This window comes from Podarcis pityusensis, assembly GCF_964106645.2.
Source record: "Podarcis pityusensis genome assembly, chromosome: 1".
Lineage (NCBI taxonomy): Eukaryota > Metazoa > Chordata > Lepidosauria > Squamata > Lacertidae > Podarcis > Podarcis pityusensis.
This window is the reverse complement of record NC_138028.1, coordinates 73,326,571-73,341,575: the sequence shown is the minus strand read 5'-3', so window position 1 is coordinate 73,341,575 and position 15,005 is coordinate 73,326,571. Positions and strand designations below refer to the sequence as shown.

General features: G+C 39.4%; 2 protein-coding genes across 6 annotated transcripts in view; both read left to right on the top strand.

The window, feature by feature from the left end:
* HPS5 (HPS5 biogenesis of lysosomal organelles complex 2 subunit 2) overlaps positions 1-2,455 on the top strand; it is a 29,211-nt gene extending 26,756 nt beyond the window's left edge. For all 3 annotated transcript variants that reach the window (XM_080998584.1, XM_080998585.1, XM_080998583.1), the window contains exon 23: positions 97-2,455. In XM_080998584.1, coding sequence (XP_080854710.1) covers positions 97-157 — 61 coding nt within the window. In that variant the 3' untranslated portion in view covers positions 158-2,455. The remainder of the gene's footprint in view (positions 1-96) is intronic.
* A 1,791-nt stretch (positions 2,456-4,246) lies between these two features.
* SAAL1 (serum amyloid A like 1) lies at positions 4,247-14,558 on the top strand. 3 transcript variants are annotated; one of them, XM_080999279.1, is made up of 13 exons: positions 4,247-4,534; positions 6,241-6,386; positions 7,090-7,203; positions 8,131-8,214; positions 8,966-9,045; positions 9,926-9,985; positions 10,383-10,498; positions 11,209-11,392; positions 11,981-12,066; positions 12,169-12,369; positions 12,790-12,986; positions 13,361-13,453; positions 13,661-14,558. In XM_080999279.1, the coding sequence occupies exons 2-13, from the start codon at positions 6,261-6,263 to the stop codon at positions 13,751-13,753; spliced, it is 1,434 nt and encodes a 477-aa protein (XP_080855405.1). In that variant the 5' UTR covers positions 4,247-4,534; positions 6,241-6,260; the 3' UTR covers positions 13,754-14,558. The 3 variants fall into 3 exon arrangements, with proteins under 3 accessions (XP_080855405.1, XP_080855403.1, XP_080855404.1); XM_080999277.1 differs by having other exon boundaries at positions 4,248-4,534; positions 6,222-6,386; XM_080999278.1 differs by lacking the exon at positions 4,247-4,534 and adding an exon at positions 4,688-4,707 and having other exon boundaries at positions 6,222-6,386.
* Positions 14,559-15,005: the final 447 nt, after the last annotated feature.

The following is a 15,005-nucleotide window of genomic DNA, read 5'->3' as shown; positions in this document are numbered from 1 at the left end:
TATGAGTTAATAAACTTGATGAAATTTGCTGTGTAAAGTTAGTCCCCAATTTCTTTATAATATCTCTTTTCTCTTATGTGTTCACTTTTGTTGCAGAGCCCTGATTCAGTCCATGTTGGAAAGATGTGACCGATTTTTGTGGTCTCAACAAGCATAGCAAACAAATGACGGAAAATGATAGTAGTAAGAAGCATGTTCCTCTTGTGCTGTGCCATTTTTCCAGCAATGCTTTCCTGTCAAAGTGAAGATGCATTTAGTCAGATTTGCAGAAAAAGTGATAACGAAGCTCCTTTTTCTACTGGATTTCCGTCATTCAGTAATTGAATGCATGTTTACCCAATACTTCTAACGAACAATTGTAATGCTGCTGCTTGCTCAGCAAGAATGCTTGTGCATGGTAACCCCTTTGAGCTACTAGCATTAAGTTTAGATGTGAAAACGATTCTTTATGTAGGAAGCAGTGCTTCCCATTCAGCATATAAATTTCAAATGACTAACTTCCATCACATTTCTAGCAGATTGCCATTTTCAGAAAGCTGCATATAAATGAATGTAATTTTAGGGACTAAGTGTATAGTAATTGAGTTGAGTTAAAACACTTTTAATATAACTTTTGATTCATTGGCTGAAGTAAAAGGGTGTTAAAACAAGTATATAATCTCCAAATATTTATAACTATAGCACTGTGGAATTTTACAAGTTTTATTCCGAATTTGAAGTGATAATCAACAGAACTGAGATTCCAGTAGTTAAATGTAAACACTGGCAGAACTTGCATATATTAAAAATGGTGTTTAACATAATCTTTTGGCGTTTTAAGAGTTTATATAATCCTGTATACTATGGCATAGTGCTCTCTCATTGCACACATCCTAAAGAAAATATTTTGCACTGTTTTTTTGTTTACATCCTTGCACAATGCATCCTGTGCATGCATGCTTGGAAACAGTTCCCACTGTTCAATACAGCTTATGCCCAAGTATGCACGCACAGGATCCTGTTCATCAAATCGGTATAATAATATACTTTTCCTTCTAAATCTAGGTGTTGGGTTGTTGTGTTTTGTAATGCTTGACTGTTTTCAGAAATGATGTATAAGAAAATGCGCTCAACATTTCTGTTAATACTACCATTGGATATTTGATCAAGATATATGCAAGTAATTTGGTTTCCATTTGTATGTTAAGATTATTTAATATTGGATGCTTCATTTTTGAGAAGGCTTGGATCCAAAGCAGTTTGCAGTTATTTCTCCTGGTGCAAAGGGGGCCTACTTGCTTCTCCATCTGGCAGTAGCTCCCCACATCTTTTGAAAAAAGATCTGCGGAAAGTTGGGGGGGATCCTCTAGATTGGCCTTTTGGGGGAATGGAAAGCACTGCAGTAATTTGTTGGGGGTGGTGATGGTGGAATCGGCAACTTTCCCACACCATGCACGTAAAATAGTGCTTTTTTTCTAATGCACTGAGGTGGTTTGACTCAAAGTCCATGTAAATTGTGCCTATTAGATATTGGGTGATATCTAACATTAGTCATACTCAAGTGAGACACCGAGTATGACTTCATTGAATGTTACCCATTGTTCTTGTATTAAATATGTTAGAACTATGCAGTTTTCATACATTACTAGTGATTTATTGAAGCTTGGAAATCAGGGCTAGAGAAAGGTTACAGAATTGTGTAATATTATTATAGTCCTTCAGCTGAAAACCGAAATGTCACAATTGCATCAGCTTGTATACTCAGGTTTACTGTACAGCTTGTAAGGACTTACACGTAATTTAATACTACTGAGTTCTTCTTTCTTAACTTACATGCTTGAGGGCCTTATATATATTTTTAGGACACAGCTCAAAGAGTCTTGTTGGCCATGTGCAAAAGCTTGATTCTCCACAGTATCTTCTTAGACCTGTGCTGTTCCCCTGAATTTTTTGGCAGGTTTCATTAGTGCTGTGGAGGCTACTTCCAGAAGCCCAGCTGTGTGTAGAGTTCACCCTCCAGCACTTTGAATCTGGGCCTTATTTTTAAATGGATGTTTACTACCTCACATTGGGGGTGGGGGGATAGCCAGTGTGCTAATTGTGCTCAGAGTAGACTTAAGTCCATTGATTTTGACAAGTCCATTCTGATTATAACTTGGTTGGATATCACTTGGTTGGTTTTTGGATTTTTTTTATTAAAAAGAAGCACAAAATCATGAAATGGTACTTTTCACACAGTTTTTTTTTAAGAGAATGTGATGTGGAACAACTAAAAGTTTATGAAACATTGTTTTGCATTTTGTTACAGCTTAACAATTTGTATTTTTAAAAATAATTTACTTGCAAGCATACTTTATTTTTTAGTCACTGTTCATGTTTAAACAGCTTTAAAACATTGCTTGTAACCAAACAGCTTTGTTTGTGCCTTGTTCATGTTTTTGTTAATCCAGATTTTAATAAAAATTAATATATCTTACTCAACGTTTTGCTCATTTTTCAGTAACATTGGGGATGTAAAAAGTTGATTGGCCATAAAATATTAGTTTACATGCTGGAAAATAAAGGATATACAATCAGTTTATTTTATAATTCTCATGAGTACTATGTTGAATTTTTTTTGCTTCCATGTGACAGGTCATCCTGTTGAGTAGGAGTGAATGGTCAGCTTTCTCTGTGCTAGGTTTGAATTTAAATCTAGGGATTTATGAAACTGAAATCATTGCAATTTAGGGTCTCATCTCCACAAAAGAGAAGAGAGCCACGTTCGCTGCCAGACTTTCCTTCTTACTGCTTTTACTACAGAAGTGCTTGCACCTAAGAACATAGCAAAGCATCAGCTCTTGAAATCTTGAACCACAGTTGTTTTGAAAACCCTTCTTTCAGTGACATGTAGAAAATTACCCTAGGGCCAACGTTTGTGCCATTCTAATAATGTAACTTTATAAAATAGCCCTAGGCTAGCTATTGAACCTCCATTGTTTAAACAAAATAGATTTTTGAGGAATCAAAATAAAGATGGAGTAGCATACATTTTTTTTCTTTCACCTATGTATAATATTTTCAGTTTCTGTATGATGGCAGGAGACAATACTGCTGAATACAAAAGGGAAATATGTCTGAAGTTATTTCTCCATGACACTGAAACAAAGTTACCAGTGTCCCCCCCCCCCCTAAAGTTTGAATACAACCTATTTCCTGGGGGAAAGTTTGTGGAAGATCCTTCCTTTCCCTGCAATAAACCAGCTCCTTGTAGAAAGGACCCCCTTGCCCAGATGGCATGAATTGGGCAGTCATTTCCCAGAGCCGTCCACTCTTGGCTTGAGCCAGTTGTGCATTGTCTTCAGGGCCAGATTTAGGTCTGATGAGGACCTAAGCTACTGAAGGTAATGGGGCCTTTTATATGTCCAGCTGCCCTATGTCAACAAATTGTTGCTGTTTTTTGTGTTGAATATATGCTATATGGTCATTTATGGACCTAACAGGTATCTAAAGCCATTTGCACATAACAAAATATGTATTTTATCAAAGTAATTGTTGAACTGAAATAAAATTAAGTAGTCATACCTCGGGTTGAAGTAGCTTCGGGATAAGTATTTTCGGGTTGCGCGCTGCGGCAGTAAAGGAGTACATTACTTCCGGGTTTCGCCACATGCACAGACGGTAAAAATGACATCTCGTGCATGCGCGGAAGCGGCGAATCACAACGACTGGACGCGGGTTGCGTTTGCTTCTGGATGCGAACGGGGCTCCGGAACGGATCCCGTTTGCATCCAGAGGTACCACTGTATATTAATAGTGAATTTGGGGGGGGGGGGCAAGAGAGTGGGGCCCTAAGCTATAGCTTGTTTAGCTTATAGGTAAAAAGCGCACTGATTGTCTTCCAGGCACCCTTTCATTTCCACCCACTTTTGACAACAGCAGCAACTGAAAAAAGAGACCCGGCTCTTCAAATCCTCATTTTAGGATTTCCTAGTCATGTTGGATCTTTGAGAAGGTTTCAGTCGAATTTTGTGGGAGATTTTTTCATTTCTTGGAAAGTCTGCTTTTGATAAAAGGCGGAGAACCAACCAGGAAACTCCTTTCTCGACCCGACAGTTCCATTCGCGCCGTCATTCGGTGTATTAAAAAAAAAAAAAGCCTTTGCGGGAAAAGGGAAATTTTGTTATTAAAAAGGGACGCCGAGGCCACCCGTTGCCGGGCGTTTCGAGAGGCCGCCGCCCGGGGGCGCTTCGCTTCGTGAGTTTGCACGGCGGCTTCGTGAGGGCGAGGCCCTGTGGCTGCTCTCCATTCCGGGCGGAGGCCGAGGCAAGGCCTGGGGCGCCTCCAGGACCTGGCGGAAGCCGCCTCAGTTTCCGAGGGCCTACGAAGGTTTGCCGCCGCCGTCCTCCTCCTTCTCCCATCCTTGGAGCTGCTTCATTGGCCGAGAGAGAGAGAAGGCGGGAAAGGACGGGGAGGCCTGTAAGCAACGGTGGCGGCGGGGGCCGCGCGTCTCCCACGGGGCCGCTTGAACTTGTCGGGGCTGAAGCAGAAGACGCGGCGGCGGCGGCGAGCCAAGGTTCCTCCTGTCGCCGCTCGGGATATATCGCGGCTCCTGTGGGAATCATTGCTGAGGGGGCGGATCCTGTCCTGGTTTTCGGTCTAGCGGGGGGGGGGGGGGTCTTGCCATGGCTTAATCTGATCCCCGGAACGTGTTTTCAGTGTTAGGGCTCAGGCGAGGAAGCACGTGAGGTGATTTAAAAAGAGAGAAAGCTCTCATCTTGATTGCTTGGGTTTAAATAGTTTTCCTCGCGCTTTGAGGGAGAGAGAAGGATGAATAAGGCTCAGGGTGGGCGCCAGCCCTTGGAGCCGCCTGGTTTAATGGTTAGAGCTGACGCTCATCATCATAGTGGTGCCCTCTTGTTCTTCTCTCTTCTTTTTTACTTGCACCTTGAGATGCCCTATCCAAGGGATTGTTTGGAAATGTTATTTAATTTCTAGGTAGTCCTCTCAAAAGATTATAGATGTTGCGAGCTTCAGATCCAATGGGGCAGATCAGGACCGTCATTTATTTACAAATACAGTATTTATATGCTGCTGTTTCATGAAAAAGTAGCAAAGCGGTTTGCAACAGAAATACATAAAACTCCACAGTAAAAACCAGATTTAAAAGTTAAAAACGGAGCAAACTTCTGTAAAACGCAGGGTTTAGGTCAGGCATAGGCAAACCCAGCCCTCCAGATGTTTTTGGACCACAGCTCCCGTCATCCCTGACCGCTGGTCCTGTTAGCTAGGGATGATGGGAGTTGTAGTCCCAAAACATCTGGCGGGCCAAGTTTGCCTGTGCCTGGTTTAGGTACACTGCCTTTCATTCAAAGAGCTGTTGAATACATGTCTTCTGTGTCCGTGTTTTGTGTGCTTTTCATATTAAGTCCTGTGGGAAAGAGTGTGCTGGTGGGAGGCCCAGCACCACATCCCACAAGATGTACCATATTTACTCGAGTCTAATGTGCCATCGAATCTAATGGGCACCTCAGTTTTCAGAACCTTGAAACCCAAAAAAGTATTTCCTGGCAAATGTACAGTAAATGTGCCATTGAATCTAATGCACACCTTAATTTTTGCAGCATAATTTGGCCAAAAAAGATGAGCATTAGATTTGAGTAAATGCAGTAGGTTTGTCAGCAGGTGTGTCAGCATTTGAATTGACCTTGTTTCTTTTTTAATTGAAGGGCTTTCTAGGTTCCAAAGGACCACCTCCCCACTTCATGTGCCCAGTACAGTGGTACCTCGGGTTACATATGCTTCAGGTTACATACGCTTCAGGTTACAGACTCTGCTAACCCAGAAATAGTACCTCGGGTTAAGAACTTTGCTTCAGGATGAGAACAGAAATCGTGCTCCAGCGGCGCAGCAGCAGTGGTAGGCCCCATTAGCTAAAGTGGTGCTTCAGGTTAAGAACAGTTTCAGGTTAAGAACGGACCTCTGGAACGAATTAAGTACTTAGCCTGAGGTACCACTGTACTTAATTTTTAAAAACCCACAGTGTGATTGCCGTGCACATTAACAAAACATTTTTTAAGGCTTTAATTGAGAGGAAGCGATTGCAAGGCTTTGTTTTTGGATGAAAGGAGGCACATATGCATGTATCTTTTGGATATAAAACATATTGGTCTCATCTGTGGACAGCTGTTAAGGAATAATAAGTGCTGGGATGAGCCTTTGTGGTTTTAAAATATTTTGCTGTTGTTTATGCTCACTTCTAGAAATCTTTTGATCTGGCAGTTGGATTGTGTTACTCAAATATGGACAGGAATCCATCACCACCTTCCAGCAATGACGAGGAGGAGGATGTCGTTCCTGGGGATTCTATTAGAAATACAGTTTACAGCAAACACTGGTTTTTCAGCGTCCTTACAAAACTTATTGAGGTATGCTGCATACACATGAAACCCCTCATGGCCAAACTGGATGTGAGGGCAGCAAACAATATGTTTGAATTGTACAATGTCTAGTTTTAGAAGCTTTTAAAATGAATGTGTATATATGTGAAAAATATGTGGTCTATAAAACATATAATGTATAAAACAGCAGGTAAAAATAGATGGGAAGAAGCCCTGTCTAAGTAAATGCTTGATCTCTTGCATCTGCAGGGAATTGAACTGGATGATATTCAAGGTCCATTCCAACCAGTGGTTGCTTATTTCAATTGGAACTGTGAAATGTGTATTCTAAGGCTGCAGTCCTATTTGTATTTGCTTGGAATCAAGTCATGTTGACATCAGTGAGACTTGTCTTTGAGTAAAGATGGGTGGACTGAGGTGGGCAGGTGATAATTTAAAATTTGCCATGCTGGTGCAAATGCAAAGTGAAATTAAATTAAAATCTTGTTGGAGTTATGCTTTATTTGTGCTATAATGAATAACATAATTTCTGATTTCTAGTGATAAACTTATTGCTCACACTCAGGCCACTGAAACAGTAGTGTATTGAGGTAATACTTCATATTTGGGTAGAAGTTGCTCCTTATGGGTCAAACAGGAGAAAAGTTGTGCAGTGCAGACCAATGTGTGTTTCAGCAGACCAATGGCTTATTGTGCTACTTTGGTGTCAGTATGTTCTTTTCTTTGGAAGGTTGTTAGCTCTAAGGAAGATGAATCTGAGTTGAACAATGTTGAAGAACAATTGGAGCTAGATGAAGAACTGGAAAATGACATTTGCAAAGTATGGGACATGTCAATGGATAAGGTATGTTTTTAGTGATTTGGATATTTTTAGTGGTTGTTATCTGTAGATATTTGCAGATATGTATTTTGTTTTATTCTATGTTTAAGGTTAGCCTTATTGTAAACAACTTCAATTTTTTTAGAGTAAGATATCTATAAATTAATAAAATAAGTATATTCTGTAAAGGTTTGCAATTATCTGGGAGACGTCTGGTTTCTGTTCCTTAGATATTTTAGTGTCCAGTAAGCTTGTCAAAGAAGAATCATGCATAGCTATTGTTGGCTAGGAACAGAGCTTATAAAATGTGTAAGTTGCAGGACTGTGTTGTTTTGTGCTATCTGTTAGCACTCTCTTTGGGCAAAATCCAGTGTTAGTCAAGCTCAGAGTAGGCCCATTAAAATCTGTAGACCTATTTTGAGTGTGACTAATACTGGATATTCACTCATTGTATATAGTCTTGGAAGTTTTTTTCCTGCCCTATTTTTTTTAAAAAATATGAGATGAATGGTGAGTACCTTCTGAAATATCAATTTACTGTAGCTGGTCAAGTTGCGTATCATGAGAGTTTCTTGTGTGTGGAAACACTGCTGTCCATCACAGAGTTCTTAGGAATTGTGGGAATAATCTGGGCCAGCTCAGCAAAATACATAGGACCTTATTGGCTTTCTTACCAATTTCTTAATATCTTGTATTAATTTAAGAAGCAATTGGATATTTTTCTATTAATGGATATATCATTATAGATAATCATTAACTTTGGTGTAGGAGGGACTAAAATGACAAGTTTTAATGCACTGGATAAATAAGAACTGACAAGATAGCTACTTATAGTTGGGTATGTGTAATGGTCATCTGAATCTGAATGAAAGACTGCCTTACTTTTCAAAGTGAACTGAATTTCATTTCTCATATAATCGTCCGCTGACACATAACCATTCTTGTTTTCAGGATGTTGCTTTATTTCTACAAGAGTTTAATGCCCCTGATATATTTTTGGGTGTCTTTGCCAAGTCCAAGAGTCCTCGGCTTACTGTAAGTCATCTTTTGACTCTGTACCCTGTTTATTAATAATGTATTGTGCTTTTTTGATGCGATCCATATGCCTTATGTAGGCAGGTGTAGATGAAAGGCAAAATAGAAAAGAATTGGTATTCAGCTCTACCAGTAGACAAGCCAATATAGAATCAAGGCCTATTTCTCAATTTCCAGCAGGTTTTGTTCTTAGTCACAGTTCTGCACAATATTATTATAAATGCTGGTGTGTGGAGGCAGTTTCTTTTGGCCTCTGGGAGTTGATGATGCAGTGCAGCTTCTTGCCTCCAGGAGGAAGGAAATAGGAAGATGAGGTGCAGATGGATTTGGGAGCTTGCTGATGACAAAGAGGCTGGCTCACAAAAGCAGAACTTCCATTGATCTGCTGTGTTCTGGCCCTGACAGTATACATTTCTCTCTCACACACACCAAGTAACACACAGTGTTACTGTGCAAATAACTTTATTCTTATTTGGGAATACTTAATTGGTTCGTGTTCTTCCAAAATATCTTGGAGCACCTGAATCTAGCCACTGCCAAAGAAGAAGACATGGCTAAATGTTGCTCTGCTCTGAGCCTGTATGGCTGCTGAAGACCAAGCAAGGGTCAAAAGCACACATGTCCTATTCCTTGAAACTATTTTTCTCTCTGCTACAATCTTTTCCTCCATTCTTTTTCTCCTTAAATACTTTATGCTTACTGTAGGCAAGCTCTACTTTATGTGCTTAACCCCACTATATTGGCATTTCAGGAAATCTGTGTGGGAATACTGGGCAATATGGCCTGTTGCCAAGACATATGCCTGTCCATTAGTAAACATGAGAACCTTGGGTAAGTAGTATGCTTTGTTCTTGGTTTCTCAGTGTTTTTGAAACTGTAAATGTTTCAACTCTTAATTGTTGTTAAAGTACTAGACAGGCACATGTACTAGACATGCTCTTTATAGAGTGGGGGAAAACAGATTCAAGATATTAACATTTGTAAGACTGGACAAGAGGGTGACTGGTAATAAGGGCAAGTAGGAGTCAGATGACTCTGTAAGTTTTTGACTTCACTACAGAAGAAGTTTTAGTGAGAGGAATGTCATTGATATGGCAGGAATCAGAGCCAAAGCATAAGAGTTATGGAGTAAATGTAAGAAAAGGAACTGATAGACTGAGACCTGGTTTTCTATGCATTTGTATGGGGAGGGCAGAAGGATGGTGAGGGAGAGCTTGGAGATACTGAAAGAATGGAGAAAGAATTGTCTGAAAGAATGTCTGAAATGTAACAGTTTGAAGGAGAACGGGGGGAGTGTGGAAAAGAGCATAAAAATTGTACAATTCAGATTGTACCATGCACAGTCCTTTTCCAATAGAGGTTTTTCAGCAGCTTCTCCGTAGCTTCTCCGGCGGCGCGGCAGCAGCAGGAGGCCCCATTAGCTAAAGTGGTGCTTCAGGTTAAGAACAGTTTCAGGTTAAGAATGGACCTCCAAAACGAATTAAGTACTTAACCTGAGGTACCACTGTATGTGTCTCACTTCATCTTATACTTGGATAAAGAAATTCCTCCCAGCTTACTTGTTCTTTATTCTTGCAGCTATAAATATTAGAGATGTATATTTAGGAGATGGTGGCATGTGGTGGCGTACGTCTGGACAAAATTTCAGAAAAATGTATGGGAAATTAATCCTCGCTGTCTCCTCATTTTCAATCTGTTGTCATTTTTTCAGACAGATGGTGCTGCAGCGTTTATGTGATTCCGATTCCCCTACTCTCCTCGAAACAAGCAGGTAAGCTATTTTGTCAGTAACTAAAATAGCATAAGCTACCCCTAAGTATTGAGTTGTAGTGCATGTAAATAAAATATTAGCAGTTGTGCTTAATTTCATGAATAAAGGCTTCAATCCTACATATACTTACTTGGAAGCAAGTGCTACTGAATACAATAGGCCTTACTTTCAGGCTTCCAAATTCTTTTCTACCTAAAATCACATTTGAACTGATACCAGTATCCCAGATTCTCATTTTTATTGTAACTCATTTACACATATGGAGTTAAAATTAATGGTACAATCGTATTATTGAGAAGCAAGTGCCATTGACTTCAAGTGGACTTACTTCCAAGGTTGCATCCCAAATATTGGCTTTCTTTTTTAAGTGTGATTAAGTGTAATTTTTCCCCTTTAGGTTGTTGCTAACTTGCCTCTGCCACTCTGAGGTAGCCAATATTTGGGTGGAAAGAATTCGACAAAGTCCATCAGTGTATGACTGTGTATGTTTCATCATGTCTAGTTCAACAAATGGTATGTTATAAATTAATCTGAATATTGCTCCTGTCAGGCCACTTTTTGTTTCCTTATGAAAAGGCTAGCATGTTTCAAATAACTCTTTTATCAATTGAATGTTTTTATATTTCTTAAGAAAAATGTTCCAGGCATTTTAACTGAGGTATATCAATAACTATTTAACTCTTTGGTGAATTCTTCTGAATGCATTGTAATCCTAACCAGCACAGCTGTCTCCTTCCCGCTCATGATAGTAAAAGGGAACCCAATTCTGTCTGGCAAGCTGCAGTACTTATGTGGATGAAACTATCTTTGTGCTACTTTGAATACAGCCTTTGGGTGGAATTCCATGTTGGGCTATGACAAAAGTTCCGTTCCACTCAAGCATTGCAGGTTTTCCAGACAGAACGACCCAACCCTACCCCTTTGTGTTGTTCTGGGTGCTTTTTTGCACAAGTGGAAGTGGTTATAGGTATGTACTTTACAACTATTGAGACAGTTGTGGGGGGCTGTATAGAAATGTTTGAACTAATAAATAAGATCTCAAGGAGCTTATACTAAAAGTAAGTCACAATAACAGATATCACCAAAAGAAGCCAGACCCAAAAAAAAAAAAAAAAAAATCAATTGAAACTGTTTTCTTTGTGTTGTTTTCTAAGAAGTGAGCAAGATTAAATTTTATTTAATTAGTTCATCAATGTATAAATGAGCCTTGATTTTTGTTACAGTGGAGTTGCTAGTGAAAATAGGTGAGGTGGTCGACAAGTTGTTTGATTTGGATGAAGAATTAATGTTAAACTGGATTAAGAAAGGTTCTTGTCAGTCAGTGGAGCAGCCTGCGGATGATTCTCCAGATGAGCTTCCAAATTTCAAAATTGTACCTTGCCTGCTTGAAGCTGTAAAACAAATCGGGTATGTATATGCCCATATCTGAATGCATGTGATATTGGAGCTACTTATTTATATTTTTATCCCACACTTGGCAGCATACATAGTTTCCCTTCTCCCCATTTTATCCTACTAGACCAATGTTACCCAATGAGACTCATTGATTAGGAGATTTGAACCCAAATCTCACATGTTTTAGTCTGTGTTATGCATAGTGGCTTTTGGGTATACGTGTACCATTTCATGGGTGCCCAAAATGTTATTTTTTAAAAAGTCCACACTTGACCTACCTGCCAAAGCGATAGGAAGACTGTACTCATATTTATAAGAGGGCTGTGCCTCTGTCTGTCTGCACGTAGGCTTTTTCCTTATGGAGAAAAGGAGAAAGTCTGTTCATGTAAGCAGGGAACAAGTGTACATGCCTGAACAAAAATAGCTTGTTCAAACTATTACTGGAAATGAAAACTCAAGAACAACTTGAGTTTAGCCGCCCTAAGAGTAATTGACTGAGAACTGAGGTAGAAATATTGTAAAAAATAATTCACTTTACATAGGCATACAGATATCTTGGTGGTAATAGTTCTAAACATAATTTGTAACACTTTTCTGCAGCACAGATAAAAGTTCAGAAGGGTTTGATGTTTATATGCATATCCTACAGCTGCTCACCACAGTGGATGAAGGCGTTCAAGCTATTGGTAGGATGCTTCAATTGCACTTTATTGTAACAAATTTGAAGAATTCTTTGGTAGACGTTCTCTTCAAGTTGCATGAGATATTTCTTTTTTTCCATTCTGAAGTACAGACTCCTGGTAATGGAAAAGAAACTTGGACTTTGCTGTATGATCTGTTTTGTCATGAACTCTGCCAGCCCGATGATCCACCAATTGTTGTTCATGAACAGAAGACAGTCTTGGCTTCTACTTTGTCTGTGTTATCAGCCATCTTCGCTTCACAGACTATATATGGACACAGACATGAATATATCAAGATGGAGAAAAGCAAGTGTATTTTCTTACCACAAGAGCTAATACTTTAGGGATGCTAAGGTTTTTATAAAAAACAGTGGCAGTCTGGAGTTGTGGTATAGGTCACAGGTGATGGGGAATGAGAAAAAGTATATGTTCATCTAGGCAAATGTCTGTGTAGACCACAGTTGTGTGACTCCCCAGTACGGGCAAATTTGCTTCGGTGGCTGGACCCCCTCCCCTTTTAGTGTCTTATATTCCTTAGTTGGGGAATAATTCTTTCAATCCTCGGAATGTTCACTGTTTTCATTATAATAAAGTATGTAGAGACACATTCCATTTTTCATCAAAGCTTTCACATCTCAAAACCTTTAATTACTCTGTTACTTAGGGCAGATTACAAAAAATGCTAGTTCATACATCCATAAAGTTTTTTCTTGTTTTACCTGTCAGATATGCCTCTGATTGATAGCCTGATTAGAGTCTTGCAGAACATGGATGAATGTGGGAAGAGATCTGTAGAAAGCTCCAACAAACCCAAATCAGAGGAGGCCAAGAAGTTGGGAACAGCTGAGGAGGATTTTCATTTTAAAATCTTGAAGGACATCTGTTGTGAACTACTGTCCAATGTGCTTCAGGAACTTTCTAAGGTAACAGGCATATGAACCTGTAGATTCACATGCTTTTTGTCTCTGCTCTGGTTTTATCACTAGTGCAGTGATGAACACAATCATCTTTTATATGGGTTACAGCGTTCATTTTGAAATGTTTTCCAGGGTATGGTAAATAACCCCTTGATCACCTGGGCTCCATGTGTGCATTGTCATCATGTGGAGCTTTTCATGGGAGCATGTTAATTTGTTGCCATCTTGCATTTGCACTGCATTGTCAGCATTTTATTATTATTTTATACAGTACTATATGAGCATGTTCATTCAGTTGGATAGCAACAAAATTCTACACACACACACACACACACACACACACAATATTATATGAACTAATAATATTTTGGTGTTTCTAGGAAAACATACTGGAGGGGCTCAAGCAAAGCCATCTAAATGAACAGAAATGTTCCTGTGCGTTTAAAAACCTTCTCCCGTTGTATTCTTCTCCGGTATGTATGACCTCTAAAAATAAGCAAAAAACTGTTGCCCCCAGTAGGTAAATGCAACAACCCTCAGGCCAAAGAAGGTTAGCCACACCTGATTTAAATAATCCATTTGAGTTCATTAATCTTATTCAAGATGCATGCTAAATAGCCTGGCAATTCCTGTGGTCCACCTGACTCTACTTGTTGACCCTTGTATTTTATTTTACACAGGTAGAGAATTTTCTTGAAGTGCTGAATGAAGCCGATCAGGTCCTTGCTGACAACTTAAAAAAAGCATTCCCAAGCTTGAGACTTCAGGCATAGGAGCATATTAATTTTTTTACAGGAAGATTTGGAATCATTCATTCCTGTTTTAAGAAAGCAACATGTGAAGAATAAAGAAGCGTGCGTTATTTCTGAAGCATCTTTGCACGGAAACTCAGATGAACACCTTCATAAAACAAGAATGGAAGCAGTGGAGAATGGCATACAACACATCCTTTAGGAGAACTTGTTTTCCAGCTGCAGTTCTAAGTAATGTACTTGAGGGGGAGTGCAAGCGTAGTTTTATTTGTTAGTAGCCATTGAGGTTGTTTGTCTCACTTTAATTGACAAAATAATTGAAGATGCTTCGTTTATTTTGAAACAGCTTGTATGTAGTTTTAAAAAGTTAATTGTTGGCTCAGCGTTTTCTGCAGCGGAAGCTTGAAAGGTGGAAAACTTGGCTGCCTTGGCGATGGCCACCAAGGGCTCAGGGTAGGTTTACTGCCTCTTCACTGGCGTAAGGAAGGGCGCTGTTTCCTCTGGTGCAGTTGCATCATGGAGACGGGGGGTGTCGTTCATACAGTGAACAGTTGTCCAGTAAGGCAGGTATGCCTGTGTCAATGGACAATCCCTGTAAGGAGCCTCCAAAAAGTGTGTCTTGTGTGGGGTGACTGTTGACGACAAAAATGTACAGCTTTTATCACAGTTTATTTCGCCACACACTGGTCACATCTTTGGAAGGCATATAACAGGCTTACGTGCGAAGAAACTACGAGAGGTTAAGAGCCCACAAATGGGATTTATGTCGGTTATATTTAAGGACCTAACATTCCTCAGCGACCCTAAAGTATGTAGTATCAAATATGCAGAATGAATTATGTTAACTGTACTTAATAAAACTGATTTTGTAACTGATTAGTACTCATTATTGGTACATCCTTAAAAAACAAACTGCTGACACCTCAGATATGTTCCTAGTGTTAATTCTGCTGTATAGAGAGTACAAAGGTTTGCCATGTGAATAGCAGAATGCTTCTCTTCTGTGCTAATAATCACGATGTCATTCTTCAAATGGCTGTCATTTTGTATGCAAGGTGGAAAACATGCTGTCATAAAGTGATTTTTTTTAAAAAAATTAACTGCTAATGGTAATATCAATTACAAAAGAATTAATGAATAACTGGATTCCTATATGGTTGCCATGCTCTGTTTTCTCCTTGCTACAATGCCTGTTTTAGACATCATTGCATTTCGCTATCATAATAGTAGTAAAGCAGTGCATTGCTTTTAAGCAGGTCAGACACTGAACAAT

Bases quoted from the DNA above. Each gene is read 5' to 3' on its own strand.
- SAAL1 (XM_080999279.1), top strand. From the start codon at position 6,261: ATGGACAGGAATCCATCACCACCTTCCAGCAATGACGAGGAGGAGGAT. The intron at 10,499-11,208 runs GTATGTTATAAA...TTTTTGTTACAG, and splicing joins CATGTCTAGTTCAACAAATG to TGGAGTTGCTAGTGAAAATA. The intron at 12,987-13,360 runs GTAACAGGCATA...TGGTGTTTCTAG, and splicing joins TGCTTCAGGAACTTTCTAAG to GAAAACATACTGGAGGGGCT.